We start from the raw sequence: 17,535 nt of genomic DNA, 5'->3' as shown, positions 1-17,535 counted from the left end.
TTTATATATATATATTAAAAAATTAGGGAAAGATGTTAAGACTTTGAAGTTCAGATTCACAATGACAAAATCTTCTGCAAGTGACCCAAGCACTATCCATAAAGGAAAGAAATAGATAAACCACACTATTTTTAAGTTAAGAACTTCTTTTCATGAAAAAGATATAAAAGTGTGAACACAAGTTACAGAGAGGAAAGATATTTGCAATACATATAATCAAAAAGGGCTTGTGTAATCTGAATATGAAAATGAGTCTTCCAAATAGATTTTTAAAAGATAAGCAACACAATAAAAAATGGGCAAGATGAAAAGATACTCAACCTCATTAATTACGGGAGAAATGTAATTTAAAAGTACAATGCGATTCAGGATCATACCCACCAGAAGAGCTGAAATAAAAAGACACGATGATGCCGGGAGTGGTGGCTCACACCTGTAATCTCAGCATTTTGGGAGGCCGAGGCAGATGGATCACGTGAGGTCAGGAGTTCGAGACCAGCCTGGCCAATATGGTGAAATCCCATCTGTACTAAACATACAAAAATTAGCCAGGCGTGGTTGTGGGCGTCTGTAATCCCAGCTGCTGAGGAGGCTGAGGCAGGAGAATCGCCTGGATCTGGGAGGCGGAGGTTGCAGTGAGCCAAGATCACGTGTGCCACCACACTCCAGCCTGGGCAACAGAGCAAGACTCTGTCTCCAAAAAAATAAAACACAACGCAAGTGTTGGTGAATGCTCCTTCTCTGCTGGTGGGTTCTATAGAGATGCTATAGAAATCAGCACAATCTGTGTGGAAAGCTGTTTGACCTTATCTCTCACAATGTAACATTTCAGTATCTCATGATTCATCAATTCTGTTCCTGCATATGTAACCCACAAAAATGCCTGCATGTGCACACCAAACGACATATTCACAGATGTTCACAGCCGCATTATTTGTAATTGCCAAAACTGGAAACAACCAAGATGGCGACCAAGAGTAGAACACAGAAGTAAATTATGACCTTTTCATAAAATGAAATACTCTACAGCTGAAAACGAATGAGCTTCAGGTATTCACAGAAACACAAATGACCCTTACAACCATATTTGAAATAAAAGAAGCCAGACACCATTTGATTTTTCCTTGGAAAAATTTCAAAAACAGGCAAACTAGCCTGCAGTATCAGAAGTCAAGTTAGAAGTGACTTCCGGAAAGGAGGGAAAGGGAGTCATTGAAAGGAGCATAAAAAAAGAATGAGCAAGCAATGGGTTTCTGATACAAAACTAAAATAAAATACTAAATGCAAATAAAGGAGCGTGGGCATGGAGCTGGCCAAGGTTTCCTTCTTGACCTTGACCTGAGCGATGCTTACCCAGGGGTTGTTTTGTGGTATTCCATTGTTACTGTACTTTTTTCTTTCGTGTACTTTTCTGTTTATGTGTTATACTTTGGTGAAAATTAAATAAGAAAAAAAAGGAAAGGAAAGAAAAAGATGTAACAATGGATGAGACATCATAAAAAAGAACCAAAAAGGGCTATCGAGCTCCAGATATGCCATCAGTTTACCGCAGTGATGTTTCTTAAAAGGTTGTAAACTAAATTTTTAGTTTTTGGGAACCTTCCAAATGATTTACAAGGTCTTTGGGAGGGGAAAAGACAGATCTACATTGAAATATTCATCTGTTGCAATTCACTGGATGCAAAGCACATCTGTGTGACCTCCCAAAATTATTCTGTGCATTCATACATTGTCCTAATGTAGCATCTATGATGTATTCTAGCAGCACCTATGATGCGTTCTGACAACCATGTAATTTCTAATGTCATACGTTACTTGGTACTGCCCTGTCTCACAACACTTGTGATACTTGTTCTAATTGCCTGTTTCTATTTCTAATGTCAGAAAATTCTACCAGAGACCTGCCATATTTCCTGAGTCCCCTATGCCCTGTACCTAACAGTGCCTGGCCTGTAATATACACTTAATGAATATTTGCTTCACATATAAGTGAAATATCACAAGGTAAATTAAGTCATTTAAGTAAATTAAGTATGCTTTGGAAAAACAAAAGTTATCTTTCACAGCACCTTGCAAATCAATAGGATTAGTGGGGTATTCTTCTCTAACCTTCTTGGATAATGAAGTACTTATAGCCTGAAAGTTCTGCCTAAGATATTCCTGCCCTGCAGGTATCTATCCAAGACCTACTGAAGCTATATTTAGTCAAAACATAAACTCATCATTATTTTCAAATAAATAACACATACAAATTATTATCAATGGACATCTTATCAAAGGTGTTAAAACCTAAGTGGTCCTTCCCTTAGATCCTGTTGTATTCATTTAGAATTGAGGACAATCATGAAAAACATCAGGTTGGCAGAAAAAACAAATACAGATTAACTTTCACATTTTTCACCTTTTAAATGTTCAAATATCATTTCTGTCTCTCACACACAAACACAAAATTAATTTTTAAAAATTGGCTATTAGACTTTCCGTCATAATCACAGATGTAACAACAGTCTTAGTACTTTAAATAACGTATGTTGTAACCTGGAAGAAGACTGGATTACATAAATGTCAAGAACTTTGTTGAGCATGCTGCTCTATCAAATTCCAATAACAAGAAATTATAAAATCTCATAATCTTGTAGCAGAAGAAGTCAAAATTCCATACCTCAGTCACTGCTATGGAAAAGGTGAGGCAGGGCAGTGTGGTGAGGACCACACACATCATCAGAACAGGTCTCCTAGCAAAGGAGAAAAAATAAGCCAAAGCAATCATGGACAAGATCGACAGTTCCTCTTACATTCTGCTAATTTTGCAGTTCCTGTTCCATTCATCTATAGTTTTTCTAAGAAGCTGCTGCTTCCCTATTTCCATTTCCCAAATGTTTGCGTATGGCAAAGAGGAACCCGTGCAGAAACCAGAATGCTTCTTCTAGAACAAAGGGGTGAGAGATTTCCAAATAATTAGCAAACCACAAACTATTAAAAGCATCAAATCACAAGTCAAATGACATTCAACATGTTCATAATTCATTAATTAAAATCCTGCCCAAGAGGTGAGGCTGTAGTGACCAACTGAATAAATGAACAGCATGACTTTCAAGTTATATTATATCCCATGTTGTAAAATTTATTTTTCAAAAGTACATTTAGAGATGATAAATTATTGGATATTTAAAGATCACTTAAAAACATTTAAATTTTTTTACTAGAACCAAAAAAACTACACATACATAAAAATGACATAATTTTTCAAACTTGTTTTTGGACCACTTCTTAAACTTTGCATGATCAACCAATCCAATAGCTATTGAGATATAATACATAGAAAATAGTATATCTTATGACACAGAAAATTTAAATGTGGCCAGGCACGGTGACACACTCCTGTAATCCCAGCACTTTGGGAGGCCGAGGTGGGTGAATCATGAGGTCAGGAGATCGAGACCAACCTGGCTAACACGGTGAAACCTCATCTCTACTAAAAATACAAAATATAAGCCAGGCGTAGTGGCAGGCGCCTGTAGTCCCAGCTACTTGGGAGGCTGAGGCAGGAGAATGGTGTGAACCCAGGAGTCGGAGCTTGCAGTGAGCCAAGATCGCACCACTGCACTCCAGCCTGGGCAAAAGAGTGAGACTCTGTCTCAAAAAAATAAATTAATTAAATAAATAAATAAAATAGAAAATTTAAACGTATGTTTAGCATTCTTAATTTATGGGAAAACAAAGGATACTTATTCAAAGGTTTTCTACAATGAAATATTTACCTTCTCTTTGATTCGTTAATATGTATTATGTAAATTCCATTTATATAATGTTTTCTACGTACAAGCAGTGTTGAATGCTTTCAAATTATTAATTTCTCCACATTCATAAAAAGAATGAAATCATGTCCTTTGCAGCAACATGGCTGTAGCTGGAGGCCACTATCCTAAATGAATTAACACAGGAACAGAAAACCAAACACTGTATGTTCTCACTTACAAGTGGGAGCTAAACGTTGGGTACTCGTGGACCTAAAGACGGGAATAGACACTGGGGACCATTACAGAGGGGAGAGTGGAAAGGGGGCAAGGGTTGAAAAATTACCTATTGGGTACTATTCTCACTACCTGGGTGGCAGGATCAGTCACACGCCAGACCACAGCATCATGCAACATACCAGTGTAACAAACGTGCACACGTACCCCCTGAATCTAAAATACAAGTTGAAATTATAAAGAATAAAATAACAGAGAACAATTTCTCCTTGGTGCTGTCTTGCCTCCCCCATCCCAGCGCCATCTTAGACGTCCTAGGTGTAAATATAAATTAGAAGATGAGATTACCCCTCTCTCATGGCCAGACCTAGTACAACCTGGCTAAGACTAGTCTGATGGAATTTTCAACTGGTAGCTTTTTCTGTTTGTCTGAGCTGAGATCCAAGTTCCTACAACACTAAGTTCTCTAAGTAAGATTGGACAAGTCACTCATAAAGATCTCTTCTTCTCAACTTGACCTCTAAACGATGACAATGCCCCAGAGACTATTCCCAGGCCTGTTCTTTGTCTGTATTATCTTTCTGGATTATCTCATCCTGGCTTCAAATACCACTTATTTGCCCAGGACTGCACAATATATTCTGGCGTTTTTCCTGAACCCTGACTTGTCTACCCAATTGTTAGACACTTCCACTTGGCAAAGACACAAAGACACAACTCGGACTTACCATGTCCGAAACAGAACCCAAGTCCTCCTCCATACTTGTTCCAGTCCATCATCTAATCCTGTCTGATTTACTGCCAACGTCCATTTCAAACTCCTTTTCTGCCAACACCATAGTTCATCCACTGTCACCTCTCATCTGCCATATTTCCTAACTGGTTTCCTGTTGGTGGTTCTATTCTTGCATAGCAAAAACATTGTCTTCATGTTTTTTTAATGGAATCATGCTTTTAAAATGTAAAACCCATCTTGTCAATGCTCCAACATTGGGGAAAGGAAGGAGGTTATTGGTTAATGGGTATAAAGCTTCAGCTTTGCAAGATGAAATGAGTTTCATGGGTGGATGGTAGCAATAGTCACACAACATTGTGAATGTACTTAATGCCACTGAACCATACCCTTAAAATGATTAAGATAGTAAATTTTACATTGTATGTTTTTAATCACAATTTAAAAAAATCTCTGATGAACACACAATGTGATTGGAATCAAACTGAATCTTATTACCCTAGTCTACATGCTGTACATGATGTGGTTTCTCTTATTGCTCCTACTCTCATATATAGTATAGGAAACACACACAGGCGCACACACACACACACACACACACACATGAGTTGTATACATAGCCCTTATGACTACCTAGAAATCTGCTGATTCTTTGTTTATTGTTTGTCATCTTCCTCTTTCCTCATCCCCCGAGGTAAGTTCTGTGGAAGCAGGGACCTTGTCTGACTTGTTTGCTACTTTATTTCCAGCATCTAGAATGATGTTTCTAAATCATTTTTGTGTGATGAAATTTCTGAGAGTCTAGTGAATCCTATGAACCCTTCTCAGGACAACATTTTTAAATGAGTAAAATAAAATATACAGATTTTTAGAAGATAAATCAATTATATTGAAATTATTCAAATTTTAAAAATTACCTAAAGGCTTTCATTAAAAATTGTATACAGTTTATGGTTCTTTCTTAAAGAATTATGTAGTAATCCAGATTCTTTTTAAAGTTTAAACTTGGATGAGAAAGAATTTACATCATTTCTTTCATTAACCTCATAACAATATATGTGTCTATCTATGAACATGTCTTTTTTTATTTTCTTTGGAGCAGGCCAGGCCTGGTGGCTCATGTCTGTAATTCCAGCACTTTGGGAGGCCAAGGTGGGTGGATCACTTGAACCCAGGAGTTCGAGACCAGCCTGGGCAACACAGCAAATCCTCATCTCTATAAAAAAAACTATAAAAATTAGCTGAGTGTGGTGGTGTGTACCTGTAGTCACAGCTACTTTGGAGGCTGAGGCAGGAGAATCTCTTGAACCCTGGGAGGCAGAGGTTGCAGTGAGCCAAGATCACACCACTGCACTCCAGCCTGGATGACAGAGCCAGACTCCATCTCAAAAAAAAAAAAAAAAAAAAAAAAAAGAAATGGGAGTACTTAAGAACTAGTAAAAATTGTAATCACTCATAATTTCAAGATAGTGAAGATCATAAACCATATACTGAAGTCTCTCCTACAACTGTTGTATCATATGAAAAGGTCTGTGTAATATGGTCTGAAAAGCTCTATGTAATAAAGTTACAAGTCCTACTAATACTACTGTGGTTTGTTACCAACACCCACATCAGAAAAGATTGGTAGCTTTCAATTAGAGGTTAATGAAAGAAATAATGTAAATTGTTTCTCATCCAAGTTCAAGAACTTCATGATGCTAGAGAATGTCCAACACATAGTAGGAATTCAATAAATACTAAATGAATGGACTCATTAGTAATTAAATAACAACCCAAGTGTATGTTTTATTTAACCAGAAGTTACATTAACCTGTGTTTGAAAATCTTGACTAGGATGTGTTTACACATACATATATATATATATATATATATATATATTTTTTTTTTTTGAGATGGAGTCTCGCTCTGCCACCTAAGCTGGAGTGCAATGGCTGATCTCGGCTCGCTGCAACCTCTGCCTCTCAGGTTCAAGCGATTCCTCTGCCTCAGCCTCCTGAGTAGCTGGGATTACAGGTGCATGTCACCACACCCAGCTAATTTTTGTATTTTTAGTAGAGGCGGGGTTTCACCATGTTGGTCAGGCTGGCCTCAAACTCCTGACCTCGTGATCCACCCGCCTCAGCCTCCCAAAGTGCTGGGATTACAGGTGTGAGCCACCATGCCCAGCTGGATATGCTTGTAATTTATTGAGTATTATGGATCAAATGGTGTCTCCTCAAAAAGATATGTTGAAATCCCAAACCCCAGCACTTCAGAATGTGATCTTATTTGGAAATAAGATCTTTATGAAGATAATCAAGTTAAAATATGATCATTAAGGTGGGTCCTAATCCAATATGATTGGTGTTCTTATAAAAATGGGGAAATTTGGTGACAGAGTTGCACAGAGGGAAGACTATGTGAAGAAACCCATGATGTATACCATGTGATGATGAAGGCAGAAATCAGAGTGATGCATTTACAAGCCAAGGAGCATCAAAGATTGCCAAAAACACACCAGAAGCAAGGAGAAAGACATGGAACAAATTCTTTCTCATATCCCTCAGAAGGAAGCAATCCTACCAATATCTTGATCTCAGTGTTTTCACCTCTGGAATTTTGAGGCAATACATTTCTGTTGTTCAAGCCATCCAGTTGGTGGTACTTTGTTTTACGGCATTTCTAGGAAACTTACACCAATTTTGCAACTGGAATGTGGAATGCTGCTAACAAACACCTAAAGATGTAGAAGTGGCTTTGGAATTGAGTAATGAGTAGAGACTGGGAGAGTTGTGAGATGCATGATAGAAAAAGCCTAGATTGCCTTGAAGAGACTGTTGGTAGAAACACAGGTGTTAAAGGACATTCTAGTGAGGGCTCAGAAAGAAAAAAGGAGGGATATAGAGAAAACTTTTAGCATCTTAGAGAGTAGATATATTGTCATGAACAGAGTATGGTTAGAAATATGAATGCTAAGGTACTTCTGGTGAGGTTTAACCTGGAAATGAGGAACATATTATAGGAAACTGGAGGAAAGGTGATCCTTTCTATGAAATGGCAGAAAATTTGGCTATACTGTGCTCTGTTAGATAGAAAGTAGAACTTGCAAGTAATGAACTGAGATATTTAGCTGAGGATGTTTCTAAGCAAAGTGTTGAAGGCACAGCCTGTTTTCTCCCTGCTATTTACAATAAAATGTGAGTGAAGGAAGAGAGATAAATTGAAAAAGGAATTTTTAAGCAAAAAGGAATTAGAACTTGAAGATTTGGCAAATTCTCAGGCTATCCATATTGCAAATGATAAGAAAGCATGTTTGGAAGAGAACACCAAGGTTGTGGTTTGTGAATCCAGTCAACCATCTCAGCAGAAATACTGCTGGCCTGGACTGAAGGTGGCAGAGATAAGATGAAACAAAGAAACGCTGTTAGACTTCTAGGACTGTAGGGAGCAAATGGGTTAACCGATAGAGCTATTTGGCTGCAAATGTGTTATCTTTCAGAAGAGAAAAAAATGACTTTGACAGTGGTTCCAAAGCCAGGGAGACTGGTGCTACAACCACAAACCCAGAGGTGATCAACTTAAATCCACAGGGTAGAGCCATGACCATCCAAGGCTGAGGGGTTGGGGCCGCTATCCTCACAGGCCTGGATGATGGGCTCAGAGGAATCAGCATCAAGACACAGAGGATTATTTTTAAATTTTAAAAACTAATGGGATTTTCCTTCCTAGCTTTTGAACCCCCTTTGCATGGGACCCATGACTCCTCTTTCCTTTCCAAATTCTCCCTTTCAGAATGGTAATGTCTATCCTGCCTCACCATTGCATGTGGGAAGCAAGTAACTTTTTGTCCAGCTTCACAGGTTTGCGGATGGAAAGAAACTCTGACTCAGGAGGAATCATATCCCACGTCTTGCCTATAACTTTTTTGGATGATTTAGAGGGAAAGTTTTGGGATTTTGAGTTCATGGTGTGTAGTCGAGATTTGGGACTTAGAGTTGATGCTGGGATGATTAGGACTTTTGGAGATGTTGAGATGAATTAGTCTATTTTGCACACCAAAAGAACATGAATTTTGGGAGGGTCAGAGAGTGAAATCCTACGGGTTGAATTATATACCCCAAAACAGACATATTTAAGTCCCAACCCCCAGTACCTCCGAATGTGACCTTATTTGTAAATTTATAGAGGTCATCAAGTGAAAATGGGGTATAAGGGGAGACTCGTATCCAATATGATTGGTGTCTTTTTAAAAAGGGAAAATCCGGGGCCAGGCGTAGTGGCTCATGCCTGTAATTCCAGCATTTTGGGAGGCCAAGGTGGGAAGATCACAGGTTCAAGAGATTGAGACCATCCTTGCCAACATAGTGAAATCCCTTTTCTACTAAAAATACAAACATTAGCTGGGCATGGGGGCGCGCCCCTGTAGTCCCAGCTACTCGGGAGGCTGAGTCAGGAGAATTGCTTGAATCTGGGAGGCGGAGGTTGAGGTGAGCCAAGATCATGCTACCACACTCCAGCCTGGGAGACAGAGCGAGACCCCATCTCAAAAAAAAAAGGGAGGGTGGAAAATCTGAAAACAGACATGCAGGTGGGGAAGACTAAGTGAGGACACATAGGAATAATGCCATGTGAAGACGAAGGCACAGTTCAGAGTGATGCATCTACAGGTCAAGGAACACCAAAGATTGCCAGCAACTACCAGCAGCCAGGAGAGGGGCATGAACAGAGCCTTCCTTACATCTCTCACAAGGAACAAACCTGCCGTCACCTTGATCTTAGACTTCTCACCTCCAGAACTTCTAGGTATTTCAGAATTTGAAACAAATTTCTCTTGTTTAAGCCACCAAGTTTGTGATACTTTGTTACAGCAGTCCTAGGAAGCTACTACAAGTAATAGAATTTAGGTTAGAAATATCACAGACACTTCTTTGAAAGATTATTCATGCTGCAAAGAATGCAAGTTTGCGATGATAGTATGATTGGCTAAAGGAAAGGACACGTGGGCATGGTGTAATTTCCACATGAAAGACTGAGTTAGGGTACTGCCCGTAGACTTCTGTGTGCATTATAATAAACTGGCAATGAGAAGGACCCTCCTAGGAATGGGACCCATTAAGGATGAACTAAGTAAGCTCAGCCACGTTGGGTTAACAATTCTGGATGTGCAGCAAGCATCCTGGCCCTAAGATTTCTCACAGAGGAAGCATGGTGAGTGGAAAGGATCAGATGAGAACTTGAGAAATGACTGTTCAGAAACATAAATCCTTTTACCAAACTCATGAAGTTAAAGTTTCCGTGCCCATCTTTCAAGGCTCTCCAAAATCTAGTATTAACGTTCCAACATATGATAACGCTCGGCTCTTTACGACAACTCAGTGAGTTCATATTATACCACAGGCTAAGCGCTACAGGAAAGAATTTTACCTATGACAACCTCACAACAACCCTCTGAGTGAGGTATCAACCCTATGGCAATGAAACTGATGTTGAAGGCTGAATTAATTTGCCCAAGATCCCATGGCTGGGAAGTGAAAGATGAATTCTAATCCAGGTCTTGTGAGCTCCAAAACTCACAGCCCGAACCACTCTGCAATGCTGCCAACCCATTTCTCACCACTTGCTCCTTTCTCAGCCAGCAGGTCTTTTCCTACCCCTTAAATAATTAACCATGTCCACTCATTCCTCATATTCATACTCCTCCTCTGGATGCCCTCCCACATCCAGCTTTCCAAGCTCAGTGCAAATCAAGCTTTCCTTAAGAGACTTTCTCTGATTACTCCAAAGCACAGTGCTTTTCTAATAAACCTGAGTCCATAAACCACATGTACTAAAAAGCTGCTGAGTTCAAGGCACTGTGGTGGGTTGATGAGGCCGGGTGGAAAGGGGCAGGTAGGAAGGATGAATCAAAAAGGACATCTCCCTTACTGTCAGTATTGAGGGGTTTTTTTTCTTCTTTTTTTAATAGAAAGACAGGGTCTTGCTATGTTGCTGAAGCTGGTTTCAAACTCCTGGCCTCAAGTGATCCTCCCACCTCAGCCTCCCAAGTAATGGAGACTACAGTCATGCATCACCATGCCCAGGTAATTTTTTTTTAATTTCCTGTAGAGACAGGGTCTCGCTGTGTTGCCCAGGCTGGTCTCAAACTCCTGGTCTCAAGCAATCTTCTTGCCTCAGCCTTCCAAGGCTGTGCCCAGTCACTACTCAGTTTTGATGATGCTCTTCTCTGGGATAATAAAGGACTAGTGGTGGGCCACATAAAATTTGGTGATTTGTTGTACAGTGGTTTATATCACTTTCTAGTTTTCTCATGTACAACTATCTAGACTCCACAGTGAACTACAGAGTCCCTGAGGATGGAGGCAGTACCTGAGAACAAAGGCATGTACCTGCGGTAGCCTGGAAATAATGCTGGCTAACATGAAGAATTCAGGTAGGGAGGCTGGGCATGGTGGCTCATGTCTATAATCCAAGCACTTTGGGAGGCCAAGGCAGGTGGATTGCCTGAGTCCAGGAGTTCGAGACCAGCTGGGCAACCTAGCAAATCCTGTCTCTATAAGAAATTTAAAAATTAGTCAGGTGTGGTGGTGCACACCTGTAGTCCCAGCTACTCAGGTGGCTGAGGTGGGAGGATCACTTGAGCCTGGGAGGTTGAGGCTAGAGTGAGCTATGATCATGCCACTGCACTCCAATCTGGGTGACAGAGCAAGACCCTGTCTCAACAAAAACCTAAATATATATATTTATAAATATATATAATGAAACATAAATATATATAGGTATACATTTACCTATCTGAATTTCTTTTATATATATATACACACACACATATATATTTAAATATACCTGTATATATTTAGGTTTCATTACATATATTTATAAATACATGTATTTAGATTTTGTCTTTTATATATATAAATATATATAGATTTTGTCATATATGTGTATATATATAAAAAGAAATTCAGATAGGTAAATGTAGACCCATTAAACAAACCCATAGAGTGGACTCATGGATCACTATTAACCTGGAGGATTTCTAGTAAAACTAGGTTTAGTCAATCATACACTCTGTTATGAAATAGGTGACATCATTTCAATGGAAGCCAGTAGCATTATATCAATACGTGAAGTCAGTAGCTGCATCAAGAGGACATCAGGGTGTCACTAAGATAATATCCAGGCATTAAAAATCCAGCCAGCATCCCAAGGAGACTTCCAAAAGAGTCAAAAGTCGAGAAATCATGGGATAGGAATGGCTGATGGAACTCTGCCCATTGGAGAAGAGAAAACTTAGCAGACTGAGATGTGGCCTGGTTGAGATGGCAGAATGATGCCACTGCCTTCAAATGTTGCAAAAATTTAACACAGATACAGTAAGCTCAGAGAAGTCACCCCTGGAGACACAATTTGGGGAGTTGTCATCCTACAAGGGACAGTTTACATTATGCAAGCTGATGGGAGTGCTGAAAAAACAATAAAAATGGGGAATAGGCAATGATGGGCACAGCTCCTGGCCATGGAGAAAGAAAGGGCAGAGGAGGCGAAGTCTACAAAGTGGATGGGAAAGAGAGCTACATAGTGATAGGTTTCGTTTCAACGTAAGGGAATAAGGAAGGCTGTACTACGCAGAGCCACAGAAAGTAGTGAGTTCTCTGTAGAATCAGAGGTATTTGTATTGTGAGAAATCATTTTGTAGATGAACACTAAGAGTTCGCCCAGCTCCAGGATGCTGTGGAATAATGTCAATATATGATTTATAAGCAAGGGGAAGAGGAGATTTTTAAGGACTGGGGCTGAGATACAAAAAAATTTTTTTTTTTTTTTTTTTTTTTTTTTTTTTTTTTTTTTTTGAGACACAGTCTTACTCTGTTGCCCAGACCGGAGTACAGTGGCATGATCTCGGCTCACTGCAAACTCTGCCTCCTGGGTTCAAGCGATTCTCCTGCCTCAACTTCCTGAGTAGCTGGGACTACAGGCGCACGCCACCACACCCAGCTAACTTTTGTATTTTTTAGTAGAGATGGGGTTCCACCATGTTGGCCAGGCTGGTCTTGAACTCCAGACCTCAAGTGGTCCACCTGCCTTGGCCTCCCAAAGTGCTAGGATTACAGGTGTGAACCAGCATGCCTGGCCCAGAAAACTTTTTTTAAGAAGAGAATTACCCTATTGACAAGGATTGGGAGGGAACGCATGGGGAGAAAAGAAGCAAAAGGTAAGAAGACCAGTGGGTGAAGGTTGCCAGAGTCCAAGCGTTAGTTAATGAAATGGTCTTCATTTTTTCCTTGAACAGAAATGATCAGTACAAATCAGGTCTGACACTGGATTTGAATATATAAAAATTTGGGGGACCACATCAGAAACTGAAGTTTTCATGGTCTGGAAATAAGGGCCTAATTGGGATGAGAGAAACAGTCATGGAGAACAAGGAGCTGACGCAAGAGAGAGGAAGAGGAAGAATTACCAGAATGTGGTGACTTCCTGCATGGGATGAGGAGAGAAAAGAAAAAGTAAACATACTCCTGCTGGTTTACTGTGTGATATGGCTTGACTGGGTCTCCACCCAAATCTCATCTTGAACTGTAGCTCCCAGAATTCCCACATGTCATGGGAGGGACCCAGCGGGAGGTAATTGAATCATGGGGCGGGTCTTTCCTGTGTTGTTCTTGTGATAGTGAATAAGTCTCATGGATCTGACGGTTTTATAAAGGGGAGTTCCCCTGCACGTGCACTCTTGCCTGCTGCCATGTAAGACATGACTTTGCTCCTTATTTGCCTTCAGCCATTATTGTGAGGCCTCCCCAGTGATGTGGAACTGTGAGTCCATCAAACCTCTTTCCTTTATAAATTACCCAGTCTCAGGTATGTCTTTACTACCAGCATGAGAACAGACTAATACACTGGATTTAGTAGGGCAAGGAAGATAAAGGCTGCAGTCAACTATGACAAAATTATTGATCTTTTTCATGTATAATGCCCAAGACCAAACTGTAAAGGAAATATAGATAGCTTAAACTATGTGAAAAATAAAAATTCTCCATATCAAAAACACCAAAGTAAAATTAAAAGACTAATGATAACTCTGAAATGTATGCTACATCAAATTCAACATCCTTATTGCTTGATGATCTTGTGCAATTAAAACAAATGAACATCCTTAATGTTTATAGAATTCATAAATCAGTAGCAAAAAAAAGGACATACCAACAGAAAAAGAGATCAAGGACAAAAATACATGATTTTTAGAAAATACAAATAGCCCAATAAACCTATGAGAAAATGTTAAACACAATAGATAATAGATTCACTAACGGAAACTGGAATGTTCTAAGAAGTAAACTGGTAAGCAGCAGTGTTTAGTTAATGGGGTCTTACCAATTAATGATCTCTCAGAGGTGCTGAAAAGTGAGCTGCATTTCCTTCAGGTTAGCCCGTGTGTCCAGGAGTGCACAGATGTCACTAGTGCTGTGTGTTTCAGTTGTGGGGGCCAACGCGGAGCAATAAGGTGCTCAAGGCTCCCTTGGGGCAGTCTTGGCTCAACTACTCATTGGCTCTGTGATCTTCTAACTCCTGTGCCTCAATTTCCTCATTTGTAAAGCGTTCTTGATATGTTCTTGCATATCAAGATTAGAAAATCAACTAAAATAATACAGACAATGTGTCTAAAATTATGCTTGATGCATAGCACTTGCTCGATAACTATTTGTTCTTACTTTACTGCAACTACAACAGCTACTACTACTATGATCACCACCACCACTACCTAAAGCAGATCAACAGCAAAATCTCATGGAATATATCAAAAACTTAAGCCGGGTAAAATGTTGCTCAAAATGGTCGGGTCTTTCAAACTTGCCCTGCCCAGGATTCCTGACATGTTCATAGTCTGAATTAATCGTACTCCAAAGGACTCAAACGAATGCCCAAAATATAGCTCTAGGTCCCAAGACAGTCTGGGAATCTCCACAAATATTCTAGGATTATCCTGCTGCCAATGTACCTTCTCAATGAAGATCTGCTCCCGTTTCAGGCTAGCCTTGTATGTGGCTCAGTGTTATCACACATTTACTGATATTCCAGGAAAAGAACCCTCTTATTTCCTGGAATACACAGTTTGGTGTGTCTATAAATAGTTTTCTTCATTCCCCCAAGCATCTCCCTTGTTGATTATGAATTTTGGCAGGCATCCCTAGAATGGAGCCATAATTCCAGAAAAATCAGGAAGTGTTAACGAGAGAAGGGAAAGTTCAGCCTCCAGTACATTTTAAGCCCTCTGAAACTGTTTCCTCCCTCACAAAATGGGAATTATGTCTGCTTGGTCAACTTTACAACACTGACATGTAGGCCTAGCGAGAAAATGAAATGAAAAATGTAACACAATAAAACATAAATATGACATAAAATAAAACATAACAACTCTGTGAATGTAAAACATGTCTGAGATACCAATGATCTCACCCTATGGGTGTTCATTCTTCTCAAAGAATAAAAGAAACCTGCAAAATTCTCCAAAATTGAGGAATATTACTGACAGCATATATTTTCCTTTAGTTTTATTGTCACTTCTACCACTTTTCAGAGTCATTCTGGAGATTTAACATGATCGCATTTTTAATGAAAACAGTAAATTCAGTCTGAGGTCATAACACTTATATTCACTGAATGATTACCACAGACCAGTTGCTACGCTAGGAACTTTACATGCATGATCTTACGAAGTTTCTTGAAACAGCACTCCAAAAAAGAAACCTCAGTTGTCTCTGTTTTGCCCATGAAAAAATTAAGGCTCAAAGAATTCAAATAACTCACATAAGGTTTCACGGTCAATGTCAAAGCTAGGATTTGAATCCAGGCCAGTTTTCTTTTACATATATTCCTGGGCACACTCTTTGCTGACTGATGACTCACTCCCTCCTGAAGACCAGCCTTACAGGGCTCATGACACCAGCCTGGCCCTTCAGGGAAGCTCTCAGATAAGCCTCATCAACATCAAATAATGAATGTTCAGGGTCTATGAAATTGCACATAAACAACTATTTGACTATTCCTCAAAAATACTTCATACGCTCAATCCTTACTTTCTCTAGCAGCAATTATTTTTGCATTATCTTCATGTAGCAATCAAGATATGACGCTCCATATATTACCCCATGTATTATAAGAGCCAAATACACCTCTGGGTGAAATGTATGTTAATGACATTAAAAGCATTGCATTTTCTGGCTGGACGTGGCGGCTCACACCTGTAATCCCAGCACTCTGGGAGACCAAAGTGGGAGGATCACTTGAGGTCAGGAGTTGGAGACCAGCCTGGCCAACATGGTGAAACTCTGTCTCTACTAAAAATAAAAAAATTAGCCAGGCATGGTGGCACACGCCTACAATCCCAGTTACTCGGGAGGCTGAGATGAGACCACAGCTTGAACCCTGGAGGTGGTGGTTGCAGTGAGCTGAGATCATGACACCGCACTCCAGCCTGGGCAACAGAGTGAGACTCCATCTCAAAAAACACAAAAAACAAACAAACAACAAAACACATTGCATTTCTCTTGAAACACACTTGGCATTCAAAGTCAGAAAAAATAAAGGAAAAGAAAGTTGCATGAGATAGAGAAAATTGCACAGAATTAGACAGACCCAGGCTCACAAATCCTAGCTTCCCCATTATGTAGCTTTTTTTTTTTTTTTTTTTTTTTTTGAGACAGGGTTTTCTTCTGTCACCCAGGCTAGAGTGCAGTGGCATGATCTCAACACACTGCAGCCTTAATCTCCCGGGCTCAAGTGATCCTCCCCTTTAGCTCCCAGAGCAGCTGAGACTACAGGCACGCACCACCATGCCTGGTTAACTTTTTAATTTCTTCGTAGAGATAGGGTCTCACTACATTGCCTAGGCTGGTCTTGAACTCCTGCGCTCAAGCGATCCTCACACCTCAGCCTCTCAAAGTCTTGGAATTATAGGCATGAGCTACCACGCCTGGCTCCACCTGCTAGCTTTATCAGTTGACAAAGTTAATCACTTCAAGTTCCAGTGTCTTTGTCTGTAAAATGAGAACACTAGCATCTACACTTCACTGAGTTGTTGTAAAGTTTAAACTCAATAGTACAGAAAGTGTAAAGTTCCTAGAACAGTGCTCAGTAACTATCGCTTCTCTTCTGTGCCAGTAAAAGATAACTATATGATAATGCTCACCAATGTGGCCAGAAGGAAACAGTTTCAGTTTCACTGAAATTATAGATAACCTGTCCACTGTCTAAACACTATTTAAAACACGTGTAGCCAGCCACACCCGCAAACAGAAACTAAAGACTGGAAGTGTATTTCCCAAAAGAAATCACTGAGAGATATAGTTACGACGAAACACTTTAGCACAGGGGAGGTACCTGAGCCAGATGTACAAAATGAAATCTGAGCAGAAACCAGAGGTGACTAATATACCACGTGCACTGAGGGGCAAAAACGAAAGCCTACTCTGTTCCTTAATCTCAATTGCCCCAGGAGAATGGGACCTTGTCCTTCACAGAGGCAGTCTGGGACAGTGGCTAGAAGTATCCATTACGGAGTCAGATAGACCTAGGTCCAAAGTCTGCCTCTTCCACTCTCTCTAGTTCACTGACTTCGGGAGAGTTGCCGAACCTCTCCGATCGGCAATTTTCTCTTGGGAATAATAACGATAAACTCATAAACGTTCTACTTCTGGCTGGGCACAGTGGCTCATGCCTGTAATCCCAGCACTTTGGGAGGCTGAGGCAGGCAGATCACTTGAGGTCAGGAGTTCAAGACCAGCCAGGCCAACATGGGGAAAACCTGTCTCTAAAAAACAAAAACAAACAAACAAACAAACAAACAAA

The 17,535-nt window shown here is 40.0% G+C and overlaps 1 protein-coding gene across 1 annotated transcript in view; it reads right to left on the bottom strand.

The window, feature by feature from the left end:
- Positions 1 to 17,535, bottom strand: part of TMEM236 (transmembrane protein 236) — a 50,883-nt gene that overhangs the window by 29,145 nt on the left and 4,203 nt on the right. Inside the window, exon 2 of the mRNA XM_011976570.1 lies at positions 2,663 to 2,735. Coding sequence (XP_011831960.1) covers positions 2,663 to 2,735 — 73 coding nt within the window. The remainder of the gene's footprint in view (positions 1 to 2,662; positions 2,736 to 17,535) is intronic.

The sequence above is a fragment of the Mandrillus leucophaeus genome, unplaced genomic scaffold (genome assembly GCF_000951045.1).
Source record: "Mandrillus leucophaeus isolate KB7577 unplaced genomic scaffold, Mleu.le_1.0 Scaffold1018, whole genome shotgun sequence".
Lineage (NCBI taxonomy): Eukaryota > Metazoa > Chordata > Mammalia > Primates > Cercopithecidae > Mandrillus > Mandrillus leucophaeus.
This window is presented reverse-complemented; position numbering and strand designations above follow the sequence as displayed.